At 46.3% G+C, this 13,408-nt stretch overlaps 1 protein-coding gene across 1 annotated transcript in view; it reads left to right on the forward strand.

The window, feature by feature from the left end:
- LOC138351747 (angiopoietin-4-like) overlaps positions 1–13,408 on the forward strand; it is a 283,693-nt gene that overhangs the window by 54,440 nt on the left and 215,845 nt on the right. The window contains exon 3 of the mRNA XM_069303775.1: positions 2,587–3,628. Coding sequence (XP_069159876.1) covers positions 2,587–3,628 — 1,042 coding nt within the window. The remainder of the gene's footprint in view (positions 1–2,586; positions 3,629–13,408) is intronic.

The following is a 13,408-nucleotide window of genomic DNA, read 5'->3' on the forward strand; positions in this document are numbered from 1 at the left end:
TACAAGTCACAGCTTCGTATCATCCTATGCAGATGACACAAAAATCAGTATGAAAATTATCTCGGCTGAAGACATTGAAAAACTTCAAGCTGATATTAATAAAGTTTTCGACTGGGCATCAGAAAATAACATGATGTTTAACAGTGGTAAATTCCAAGTACTCAGGTACGGTAAATATGAGGACCTTAAACAAAACACAATCAAATGTACCCATAGTAGGAAAACAGCATGTAAAGGATTTGGGAATAATAATGTCTGACGACCTAACGTTTAAGGAGCATAACCAAGCAAATATTGCGACAGCCAGAAAAATGAAAGGATGGATTACGAGAACTTTCAAATCCAGGGATCCAATCACAATGGTTGTACTCTTCAAGTCACTTGTGTTTTCCCGTCTTGAGTACTGCTCAGTACTCACTTCCCCCTTCAGAGCAGGAGAGATTGCTGAAATAGAGGGAATACAGAGAACATATACGGCACGCATAGACGCAATAAAGCACCTAAATTATTGGGATCGTCTCAAAGCCCTCCAAATGTACTCACTAGAAAGAAGACGAGAGAGATATCAAATAATATACAACTGGAAGATACTGGAGGGCCAAGTACCAAATCTACACAGTAAAATAACCACGTACTGGAGTGAACGATATGGAAGAAAATGCAAAATATAACCAGTGAAGAGCAGAGGTGCCATATGCACAATCAGAGAACACTGTATAAACATCAGAGGTCCGCGGTTGTTCAACGTCCTTCCAGCAAGCATAAGAAATATTGACGGAACAACCGTGGACATCTTCAGGAGGAAACTAGATTTATTCCTACAAGGAGTGCCGGACCAACTGGGCTGTGGTGGGTATGTGGGCCTGCGGGCGGCTCCAAGCAACAGCCTAGTGGACCAAACTCTCACAAGTCAAGCCTGGCCACGGGCCGGGCTTGGGGAGTAGAAGAACTCCCAGAACCCCATCAACCATGTATCAACCAGGTATCATCTACCAACACTACCACCAACCACAACCATCTACCAACACTGCCACCAAACACTACCATCTACCAACACTGCCACCAACCACAACCATCTACCAAAACTGCCATCTAAGAAATAAATACAAAGGTGAACTCGCCTTTATTATGCTCCTGTTTTATTTCAACTAATATTTTGTATATTTATAGTTTCTATATTTATATATCATAAATAATAGAAACTACTTTTATGCAGTAATTAAGGTTGCCACGAGGCCTCAATTTTTTGTTACCCAACGTTGTGTAGTAAATTATGACAAACAATTTATGACTGGACACAAAAACGTATTGATTACTTAAAAACTAACTTTGCCCCAGCTCTCAAAAAATTCCCAGGCACATTCTGGCAACATAAAGTATTTGCTGGGTAGTGTACCTCAGGATCTGGAGTGTATTGCAATGCCTGGAGTGTACATTTCGTCCTGGAGTGTACTTCATGGCTTGTCGTTTACTTTAGAGTCTTGAATATATATCAGGGCCTGAAATGTACTTCAGGGTTTGATGTGTACTTCTCATCATTATGTGTATTTCAGGGTCTGGAGTGTTTTTCAGGGTCTGGAAAGTACTTCATGGTCTGTAATGTCTTTCGGGATTGGGGTGTTCTGTAGGACCTGGACTGTACTTCAGGGCCTGGAGTGTACTTCACTTTCTGGAGTGTACTTCAGTGCCTATAGCCTTCTTCATGGCCTATAGTTTACTTTATGTCCTATAATGTGCTTCAGGGCATGAAGTGTGCTTCAAGTCCTGATTAGTACTTCAAGGTCTAAAGTATACCTCAGGCCCTGCAGTGTGTATAAGAGTCAGAAGTGCACCTCAGGTTCTTCATAAATCAGGGTCTGAAGTGTATTTTTCATTCTTGAATGTACTTCAAGTTCTGGAGTGTACTTTAGGGTCTGATGTGGTCATGGTACACTTCACGTTTTTGAGTGTACTTCAGTGTCTGGAGTGTTCTTCGTGGTCATGAGTGCAATTCATGTCTTGGAGAGTATTTCAATGTCTAGAGTGTACCTCAGGTCCTTGAGTTAACTTCAGGGTCTGTAGTGAACTTTAGGGTCTGGAGGTTTTTTTCAGGATCATGAGTGTTCTTCAAGATCTGGAGTGGAATTCAGTTTTGGAGTGTACATCAAATCCTGAATTGAACTTCAGTGTTTGAAATGTGCTTCAGGGTCTGAAGTGTACTTCAGGGTCTAAAATGTAGTTGAAGGTCTGTAGTACACTTCAGATACTGGAATGTCCTTCAGGGACTTTAATGTATTTCAGGGGTCTTGAGTGTAGTTTAAAGACAGGAGAGTACTTTTGGTCCTGGAGTGTATTTCAGAGCCTGAAGTCTACTTCATGATCTGAAGTGTACTTCAGGGTATTGATTATACTTCTGGATCTTAAGTGTACGTCAGGGCCTGGCATGTACTTCTGCTCCTGGAGTGTACTTCAGGTTCTTGACTGTATTTCAGGGACTGGAGTGCATTTCAGGGTCAGCAGTATATATCTGATATATACTAGTAGTAGTAGTTGTGGGTGGTGGTAATATATATAGCAGTATATATTTAATATTTGATGTGTTGGCAGGTGTGAAGGAGAGGGAGAACGCCACCCGCCGCCTCCTGGACACTCTGGACCAGCTGGAGTGTGTCAACAAGGCTCACCAAGCTGACAACCTCAAGCTGGAGGAGGAAAACACTCGCCTAAATACAGCGAATCATTTGCTCGAGGAGGACAACAGGAAGACTAAGAACGAAGGGCAGCTTGCTCAGGAGGAGATTGTTCTATTAAAGTCCCAGATCCGTCAAGTGGAGGAGGACTCGAGGCTGGTCAAGGAGGAGATCCGTCAAGTGGAGGAGGACTCGAGGCTGGTCAAGGAGGATAACATGAAGACTAAGAACGAAGTGCGCCTTGCTCAGGAAGAAAACATTCAATTAAAGTCCCAGATCCGTCAAGTGGAGGAGGACTCGAGGCTGGCCAAGGAGGATAACATGAAGACTAAGAACGAAGTGCGCCTTGCTCAGGAAGAAAACATTCAATTAAAGTCCCAGATCCGTCAAGTGGAGGAGGACTCGAGGCTGGTCAAGCAGGAAATCCGACAAGTGGAGGAGGACTCGAGGCTGGTCAAGCAAGAGATCCGACAAGTGGAGGAGGACTCGAGGCTGGTCAAGTCGAGGAACCAACAGCTGGAGCTTGCGGAGACCCAAGCCCAGGAGAGGGTCAAGACGGCGTTGACGAGGATCGCTGAGCTAGAGCGAGAGACACAACAGCTGCAAGAGATGAATAATAACACAGCAAGAGAGAAAGGACTTGTTCAAGAGCAACTCTCACTCCTGGAAGAACAGGTCAGGGTCCTTCAAACAGCAAACGCTGCTCTAATTGAAGAAAAGGAAGAAACAATCAGGAAGACTGAAGAGGAGAAACGACTTGTTGAAGAGCAACTCTCCGTCAGTGAAGAAGAGGCCAGTAAGTTACGGGAAGGAAACACGGCTCTACAGAGTGATAAAGACAGACAGGCACAGCAACTCAGAAGTATTCAAGAGGAAAAGAATAAATTAACAGAAGAGAAACGCTTGATGGAAGAGGAACACGAGAAGTGCAAGAGGAATGTCAGTGAGCTGTACACAAGGTAAACTGTGCTACTTCACTTCTGACCTTCACTCTCCTTCCTGCTTATTTTGCCTTACTTCTGAGGGAGTAAGAGGGAGTGGGTGTGTATGAATATGTGTGAATGTTTATGAATGTGTGAATGAATGTGTGTATGAATGTGTGTGTATGAAAGGCAGACCATGATAGACACACCGAATGATAAATGCAAAATGAGAAATTGATTGAGACAGAGACGTACAGAGACAGAGAGATGTACAGAGACAGAGAGATGTACAGAGACAGAGAGATGTACCGAGACAGAGAGATGTACAGAGACAGAGAGACGTACAGAGACAGAGAGATGTACAGAGACAGAGAGATGTACCGAGACAGAGAGATGTACAGAGACAGAGAGACGTACAGAGACAGAGAGATGTACAGAGACAGAGAGATGTACCGAGACAGAGAGATGTACAGAGACAGAGAGACGTACAGAGACAGAGAGATGTACAGAGAACGAGAGACGTTCAGTGACAGATGTACAGAGACAGAGAGACGTACAGAGACAGAGAGATGTACAGAGAACGAGAGACGTACAGAGACATAGAGATGTACAGAGACAGAGAGATGTACAGAGACAGAGAGACGTACAGAGACAGAGAGATGTACAGAGAACGAGAGACGTTCAGTGACAGATGTACAGAGACAGAGAGACGTACAGAGACAGAGAGATGTACAGAGAACGAGACATGTACAGAAACAGAGAGACGTACAGAGACAGAGAGATGTACAGAGACAGAGAGACATACAGAGACAGAGAGACGTACAGAGACAGAGAGATGTACTGAGACAGAGAGACATACAGAGACAGAGAGACGTACAGAGACAGAGAGATGTACAGAGAACGAGACATGTACAGAAACAGAGAGACGTACAGAGACAGAGAGATGTACAGAGACAGAGAGACATACAGAGACAGAGAGACGTACAGAGACAGAGAGACGTACAGAGACATAGAGATGTACAGAGGCAAAGTGGGACGGGTCGAACAGGACTATGTTACCCTTGAAGGGGGTGGTTGGGGTCGGCCCATTTGTTACCCTTAAAGGGGGGTGGTTGGGGTCGGCCCCTTTGTTACCCTTGAACAGGGTGGTTGGGGTCGGCCCCTATGCTACCCTTCAAGGGGGGTGGTTGGGGTCGGCCCCTTTGTTACCCTTGAAGGGGGAGGTTGGGGTTGGCCCATTTGTTACCCTTGAACAGGGTGGTTGGGGTCGGCCCCTTTGTTACCCTTGAAGGGGGAGGTTGGGGTCGGCCCCTTTGTAACCCTTGAAGGGGGAGGTTGGGGTCGGCCCCTATGCTACCCTTGAAAAGGGGTGGTTTGGGTCAGCCCCAATGCTACCCTTGAAGAAGGGTGGTTGGTGTCGGCCTCTATGTTACCCCTCTAAGGGGGTGGTTGGTGTCGGCCCCTATGTTACCCCTCTAAGGGGGTGGTTGGGGTCAGCCCCTATGTTACACTTGAAGGGGGGGGGCTTCGGCCCCTATGCTTCCCTTGAAGGGGGTTTGGTTGGGGTCGGCCCCTATGCTACCGTTTAAAGGGGAGGGGGGTCGGTCCCTATTGCCCCTATGTTACCCTTGAAAAGGGTGGTTGGTGTCAGTCACTATATTACCGTTGAAGGAGGGTTGGTTGGGGTCGGCCCCTATGCTACCGTTGAAGAGGGGGAGGGGGTTGGGGTAGGCCCCTATGTTACCCTTGAAGGGGGGTGGGGGTTTGGGGTCAGCCACTATGTTACCGTTGAAGGGGGGTTGTTTGGGGTCAGCCCCTATGCTACCCCTTAATGGGGATGGTTAGGGTCTCCCACTATGTTACCCTTGAAGGGGGTGGTTGGGGTCAGCCCCTATGTTACCCTTGAAAAGGGAGGTTAGGGTCAGCCACTATGTATTGTGTGTGTTGGTGGTGATGGGTACTGTGTGTAGCTGGTGATGGGTATGGTGTGTGTAGGTGGTGATAGGTATAGTGTGAAGATGCTTTCAATGACCGGAGGATATGATGGTGACCCGGGAGGGTGTGTGTAGGTGGTGATGAGTATGGTGTGTGTAGGTGGTGATGGGTATGGTGTGTGTAGGTTCAGATGGGTATGATGAGTGTGTATAGGTGGTAATGGGTAACGTGTGTGTGTGTAGGTGATGATGGGTATGGTGCGTGTAGGTGGGGATGGGTATGGTATGTGTAGGTGGTGATGAGTATGGTGTGTGTAGGTGGTGATGGGTGTTATGTGTGTAGATGGTGATAGTATGGTGTGTGTAGGTGGTGATGTTTATTATGTGTGTATTTGGTGATAGGGTATGGTGTATGTATGTGATGATACGTATGGTGAGTGTAGGTGGTGATGGGTATGACGTATGTAGGTGATAATAGGTATGGTGTGTGTAAGTTTCGATTTGTATGGTGTGTGTAGACGGTGATGGGTAAAGTGTATGTAGGTGATGATGGGTATCGTGTGTGTAGGTACTGATTTGTATGGTGCTATTATGATTACATTGACATGAGAGTAAAGGAGGGTATGGTCGTGACCCGGGAGGGTGTGTGTAGGTGATGATCGGTATGGTGTATGTAGGTGGTGATGGGTATGGTGTGTGTAGGTGGTGATGGGTATGGTTTGTGTAGGTGGTGATGGGTATGGTTTGTGTAGGTGGTGATGGGTATGGTGTGTGTAGGTGGTGATGGGTATGACGTATGTAGGTGATAATAGGTATGGTGTGTGTAAGTTTCGATTTGTATGGTGTGTGTAGACGGTGATGGGTAAAGTGTATGTAGGTGGTGATGGGTATGGTGTGTGTAGGTGGTGATGGGTATGGTGTGTGTAGGTGGTGATGGGTATGGTGTGTGTAGGTGGTGATGGGTATGGTGTATGTAGGTGGTGATGGGTATGGTTTGTGTAGGTGGTGATGGGTATGGTGTGTGTAGGTGGTGATGGGTATGGTGTGTGTAGGTGGTGATGGGTATGGTTTGTGTAGGTGGTGATGGGTATGGTGTGTGTAGGTGGTGATGGGTATGGTGTGTGTAGGTGGTGATGGGTATGGTTTGTGTAGGTGGTGATGGGTATGGTGTGTGTAGGTGGTGATGGGTATGGTGTGTGTAGGTGGTGATGGGTATGGTGTATGTAGGTGGTGATGGGTATGGTTTGTGTAGGTGGTGATGGGTATGGTGTGTGTAGGTGGTGATGGGTATGGTTTGTGTAGGTGGTGATGGGTATGGTTTGTGTAGGTGGTGATGGGTATGGTGTGTGTAGGTGGTGATGGGTATGACGTATGTAGGTGATAATAGGTATGGTGTGTGTAAGTTTCGATTTGTATGGTGTGTGTAGACGGTGATGGGTAAAGTGTATGTAGGTGGTGATGGGTATGGTGTGTGTAGGTGGTGATGGGTATGGTGTGTGTAGGTGGTGATGGGTATGGTGTGTGTAGGTGGTGATGGGTATGGTGTATGTAGGTGGTGATGGGTATGGTTTGTGTAGGTGGTGATGGGTATGGTGTGTGTAGGTGGTGATGGGTATGGTGTGTGTAGGTGGTGATGGGTATGGTTTGTGTAGGTGGTGATGGGTATGGTGTGTGTAGGTGGTGATGGGTATGGTGTGTGTAGGTGGTGATGGGTATGGTTTGTGTAGGTGGTGATGGGTATGGTGTGTGTAGGTGGTGATGGGTATGGTGTGTGTAGGTGGTGATGGGTATGGTGTATGTAGGTGGTGATGGGTATGGTTTGTGTAGGTGGTGATGGGTATGGTGTGTGTAGGTGGTGATGGGTATGGTGTGTGTAGGTGGTGATGGGTATGGTTTGTGTAGGTGACGACCGGTATGGTGTATGTAGGTGGTGATGGGTATGGTTTGTGTAGGTGGTGATGGGTATGGTGTATGTAGGTGGTGATGAGCATGCTGTGTGTAAGTGGTGATGGATATTGTGTGTGTAGGTAGTGATTGGTATGGTGTATGTAGGTGGTGATGGGTATGGTGTGTGTAGGTGGTGATGGGTATGGTTTGTGTAGGTGGTGATGGGTATGGTTTGTGTAGGTGGTGAATGGGTATGGTGTGTGTAGGTGGTGATGAGCATGCTGTGTGTCGGTGGTGATGGGTATTGTGTGTGTAGGTAGTGATTGGTATGGTGAGTGAAGGAGGTGATGAGTATGGTGTGAAGATGTTTACTTTGAAAGGAGGGAATGGGAGGGTATGGGGAGACTCGGGAGGGTGTGTGTAGGTGGTGATGGGTATGGTGTGTGTAGGTGGTGATGGGTATGGTGTGTGTAGGTGGTGATAGATATAGTGTGTGTAGGTGGTGATAGGTATGGTGTGTCTAGGTGGTGATAGATATGGTGTGTGTAGGTGGTGATAGGTATGGTGTGTCTAGGTGGTGATGGGTATGGTGTGTGTGTGTAGGTGGAGAGGGGTATAGTGTGCGTAGGTGGTGATGGGTATGGCGAGTGTAGATTGTTTTGGGAATGGTGTGTGTAGGTGGTGATATGTATAATGTGCTTAGGTTGTCATGGATATGGTGCATGTAGGTGGTGATGAGAAAGATGTGTGTGGTTGGTGATAGGTATGGTGTGCGTAGGTGGTGATGTGTATGGTGTGTGTAGATTGTTTTGGGTATTGTGTGTGTAGGTCTGTATATGTATGGTGTGTTTATTTGGTGATGGATATGGTGCATGTAGGTGGTGATGTGAATGGTGTGTGTAGATGGTGATGGGTATGGTATGCCTAGGTTGTGATGGATAACGTGTGTGTGTGTGTAGGTGGTGATGGGTATGATGTGAAGGTTCATAAATTTACAGGAGGGTATAGTGGAGACCCTGGAAGGGTATGTGTAGGAAGTGATGGGTATGGTGTGTGTTGGGGGTAATAGGTATGGTACGTGATTAGGTGGTGACGGGTATGGTGAGTGTTGGTGGTGATGGGTATGGTGTGTGTGTAGGTGGTGATGGGTATGGTGAATGATAGTGGTGATGGGTATGGTGAGCGTAGGTGGGGATGGGTATGGTGTGTGAAGGTTGTTATGGGTATGGTTTATGTAGGTGATGATATGTATGGTGTGGCAAAGTAGTAATGCGTATGGTGTACTCACCTAATTGTACTTACCTAATTGTGCTTGCGGGTGTTGAGCTTTGTCTCTTTGGTCCCGCCTCTCAACTGTCAATCAAGTGATGTGCAGATTCCTGAGCCTACTGGGCTCTGTCATATCAACATTTGAAACTGTGTATGGAGTCAGACTCTACCACATCACTGCTTAGTGCATTCCATTTAAGTGGGGATGGATATTATGTGTGTAGGTGGTGATGGGTATGGGGTGTGTAGGTGGTGATGGGTATGGTGTGTGTATGTAGTGATAGGTATAATGTGTGAAGGTAGTAATGGGTATGGTGTGTGTAGGTGGTGATGGGTATGGTGTGAAGATGCGTACATTGACAGGAGGGTATGTGAGGGTGTGGTGAAGACCCGAGAGGGTGTGTTTAGGTGGTGATGGGTATGGTGTGTGTTGGTGGTGAAGGGTATGGTGTGTGAAGGTTCTGATGGGTATGATGTGTATAGGTGGTGATGGGTATGGTGTGTGCAGATGGTGTTGGTATAGTGTGTGTAGGTAGTGATTGGAATTATGTGTGTTGGTGTTGATGCGTATGGTGTGTGTAGATCGTGATATGTGTTGTGTGAGTAGGTGGTTGTAGGTACGGTGTGTAGGTGGTGATGGGTATGGTGTGTGTAGTTGGTGATGGGTATTGTGTGTGTTGGTAGTGAAGGGTATGGTCTGTGTAGGTGGTGATTGGTATGGTGTGTATAGGTGCTGATGGGTATGGTGTGTAAGTGTAGGTGGTGATAGGTATGGTGTGTGTGTAGGTGGTGATGGGTATGGTGCAAGGATGATGACATTGACAGGAGGGTATGGGAGGGTATGGTTGAGACCCGGGAGCGTGTGTATTGATGGTGATGGGTATTGTGTGTATAGGTGGTGATGGGTATGGTGTGTGTAGGTGGTGATGGGTATGGTGGGTATGGGTGGTGATGAGAATGGTGTGTGTAAGTGGTGATTGGTATGGTGAGTGAGGGTGGTGATGGATAAGGCGTGTATTAATGGTGATGTGTATGGTGTGTGTAGATGGAGATGGTTATGTTGTGTGTAAGTGGTGATGGTTATGTTGTGTGTAGGTGGTGATGGTTATGCTGTGTGTAGGTGATGATGTATATTGTGTGTGTAGGTGGTGATTGGTATGGTGAGTGAGGGTGGTGATGGATAAGGCGTGTATTAATGGTGATGTGTATGGTGTGTGTAGATGGAGATGGGTTATGGTGTGTGTAGCTGGTGATGGTTATGTTGTGTGTAAGTGGTGATGGTTATGCTGTGTGTAGGTGATGATGTATATTGTGTGTGTAGGTGGTGATTGGTATGGTGAGTGAAGGTTGTACTCACCTAGTTGTACTCACCTAGTTGTGTTTGCGGGGGTTGAGCTCTGGCTCTTTGGTCCCGCCTCTCAACCGTCAATCAACAGGTGTACAGATTCCTGAGCCTATTGGGCTCTATCATATCTACACTTGAAACTGTGTATGGAGTCTGCCTCCACCACATCACCTCCTAATGCATTCCATTTGTCAACCACTCTGACACTAAAAAAGTTCTTTCTAATATCTCTGTGGCTCATTTGGGCACTCAGTTTCCACCTGTGTCCCCTTGTGCGTGTTTCCCATGTGTTAAATAGACTGTCTTTATCTACCATATCAATTCCCTTCAGAATCTTGAATGTGGTGATCATGTCTCCCCTAACTCTTCTGTCTTCCAGCGAAGTGAGGTTGAATTCCCGTAGTCTCTCGTCGTAGCTCATACCTCTCAGCTCGGGTACTAGTCTGGTGGTAAACTTTTGAACCTTTTTCAGTTTAGTCTTATCCCTGACTAGATATGGACTCCATGCTGGGGCTGCATACTCCAGGATCGGCCTGACATATGTGGTATACAAAGTTCTGAATGATTCTTTACACAAGTTTCTGAATGCCGATCGTATGTTGGCCAGCCTGGCATATGCCGCTGATGTTATCCGCTTGATATCTGCTGCAGGAGACAGGTCTGGCGTGATATCGACCCCCAAGTCTTTTTCCTTCTCTGACTCCTGAAGAATTTCCTCTCCCAGATGATATCTTGTATCTGGCCTCCTGCTCCCTACACCTATCTTCATTACATTACATTTGGTTGGGTTAAACTCTAACAACCATTTGCTCGACCATTCCTTCAGCTTGTCTAGGTCATCTTGAAGCCTCAAACAGTCCTCTTCTGTTTTAATCCTTCTCATAATTTTAGCATCGTCCGCAAACATTGAGAGAATTGAATCGATACCCTCCGGGAGATCATTTACATATATCAGAAACAAGATAGGACCGATTACAGAGCCCTGTGGGACTCCACTGGTGACTTCATGCCAATCGGAGGTCTAACCCCTCACCGTAACTCTCTGCTTCCTATTGCTTAGATACTCCCTTATCCACTGGAGCACCTTACCAGCTACACCTGCCTGTCTCTCCAGCTTATGTACCAGCCTCTTATGCGGTACTGTGTCAAAGGCTTTCCGACAATCCAAGAAAATGCAGTCCGCTCAGCCCTCTTATTCCTGCCTAATCTTTGTCACCTGATCGTAGAATTCTATCAAGCCTGTAAGGCAAGATTTACCCCTCCCTGAACCCATGTTGGCGATTTGTCACGAAGTCCCTTCTCTCCAGATGTGTTACCAGGTTTTTTCTCACGATCTTCTCCATTACCTTGCATGGTATACAAGTCAAGGACACTGGCCTGTAGTTCAGTACCTCTTGCCTGTCGCCCTTTTTGTATATTGGGACCACATTCGCCGCCTTCCATATTTCTGGTAGGTCTCCCGTCTCCAGTGACTTACCAGAAAGTCAGAAAGATTAGGTTTCCTGCCTAATCTTTGTCACCTGATCGTAGAATTCTATCAAGCCTGTAAGGCAAGATTTACCCCTCCCTGAACCCATGTTGGCGATTTGTCACGAAGTCCCTTCTCTCCAGATGTGTTACCAGGTTTTTTCTCACGATCTTCTCCATTACCTTGCATGGTATACAAGTCAAGGACACTGGCCTGTAGTTCAGTACCTCTTGCCTGTCGCCCTTTTTGTATATTGGGACCACATTCGCCGCCTTCCATATTTCTGGTAGGTCTCCCGTCTCCAGTGACTTACTATACACTATGGAGAGTGGCAAGCAAAGTGCCTCTGCACACTCTTTCAGTATCCATGGTGAGATCCCATCTAGATCAACAGCCTTTCTAACATCCAGATCCAGCAGGTGTCTCTTGACCTCCTCTCTCGTAATTTCGAACTCTTCCAAGGCCGCCTGGTTTACCTCCCTTTCTCCTAGCACAGTGACCTCACCTCGTTCTATTGTGAAGACCTCCTGGAACCTCTTGTTGAGTTCTTCACACACCTCTCTGTCATTCTCTGTATAGCTGTCCTCGCCTGTTCGAAGTTTCAATACCTGTTCTTTCACTGTTGTTTTCCTTCTGATGTGACTGTGGAGTAGCTTTGGTTCGGTCTTGGCTTTGTTTGCTATATCATTTTCAAAACTTTTCTCTGCTTCTCTTCTCACCCTAACGTACTCATTCCTGGTTCTCTGGTATTTCTCTCTGCTTTCTGGTGTTCTGTTATTCCGGAAGTTGCTCCACGCCCTTTTGTTCAGTTTCTTCGCTTCCATACATACCCTATTATACCATGGATTCTTCTGTTGCTTCTCGGATTTTTCCCTTTGGGCCGGGATGAACCTGTTTACTGCCTCCTGACACTTTTGGGTAACATAGTCCATCATACCCTGTACAGACTTCTCTCTGAGGTCTGTGTCCCAAGGTATTTCACTTAGGAAACTTCTCATCTGTTCATAATTCCCCTTTCGGTATGCCAGTCTTTTGATTCCTAGTTCTTTTTTGGGGGAGATAAGTCCTAGCTCTACCAGGTACTCAAAGTTCAATACACTGTGGTCACTCATTCCCAAGGGCGCTTCCATCTTAACTTCCCTTATATCCCACTCATTTAGGGTAAATATCAAATCAAGCAATGCTGGTTCATCTTCTCCTCTCATTCTTGTTGGTTCTTTGATGTGCTGGCTTAGAAAGTTTCTTGTTGCCACGTCCAGCAGCTTAGCTCTCCATGTTTCTGGTCCTCCATGCGGGTCTCTGTTCTTCCAATCTATCTTCCCATGGTTGAAGTCTCCCATAATTAGTAGTCCTGATCCATTCCTGCTAGCAACAGAAGCTGCTCTTTCTATTATGTTAATGGTGGCCATGTTGTTTCTATCATATTCCTGTCTAGGTCTTCTGTCATTTGGTGGTGGATTATATATGACTACGACTATAATTTTTTTCCCTCCATTTGTTACTGTACCTGCTATGTAGTCACTGAAACCTTCACAGCCCTGAATATCCATCTCTTCAAAATCCCAGCCTTTTCTTACCAGCAGAGCTACACCACCCCCACCTCTTCCTTCCCTCTCTTTCCTCATAACATAATAGTATGGTGTGATGAGTATGGTGTGAAGATGCTTACATTGACAGGAGGGTATGGTGTGTGTAGGTGGTAATAGGTATGGTGCGTGTGTAGGCAGTGCTAGGTATGGTGAGTTTAGGTGGTGATGGGTATGGTGAGTGTTGGTGCAGATATTTATGGTGAGTTTAGTTTTTTTTTCTACCACATACGTGGCCATATATTTACAATGCTAATCAGCATATGTACATTTTCTTCTGTCCTACTTGGACAGGGTTAGAAATGTGTTAATCATATAGTTCAGGGG

The sequence above is a fragment of the Procambarus clarkii genome, chromosome 50, assembly GCF_040958095.1.
Source record: "Procambarus clarkii isolate CNS0578487 chromosome 50, FALCON_Pclarkii_2.0, whole genome shotgun sequence".
Classification (NCBI taxonomy): domain Eukaryota; kingdom Metazoa; phylum Arthropoda; class Malacostraca; order Decapoda; family Cambaridae; genus Procambarus; species Procambarus clarkii.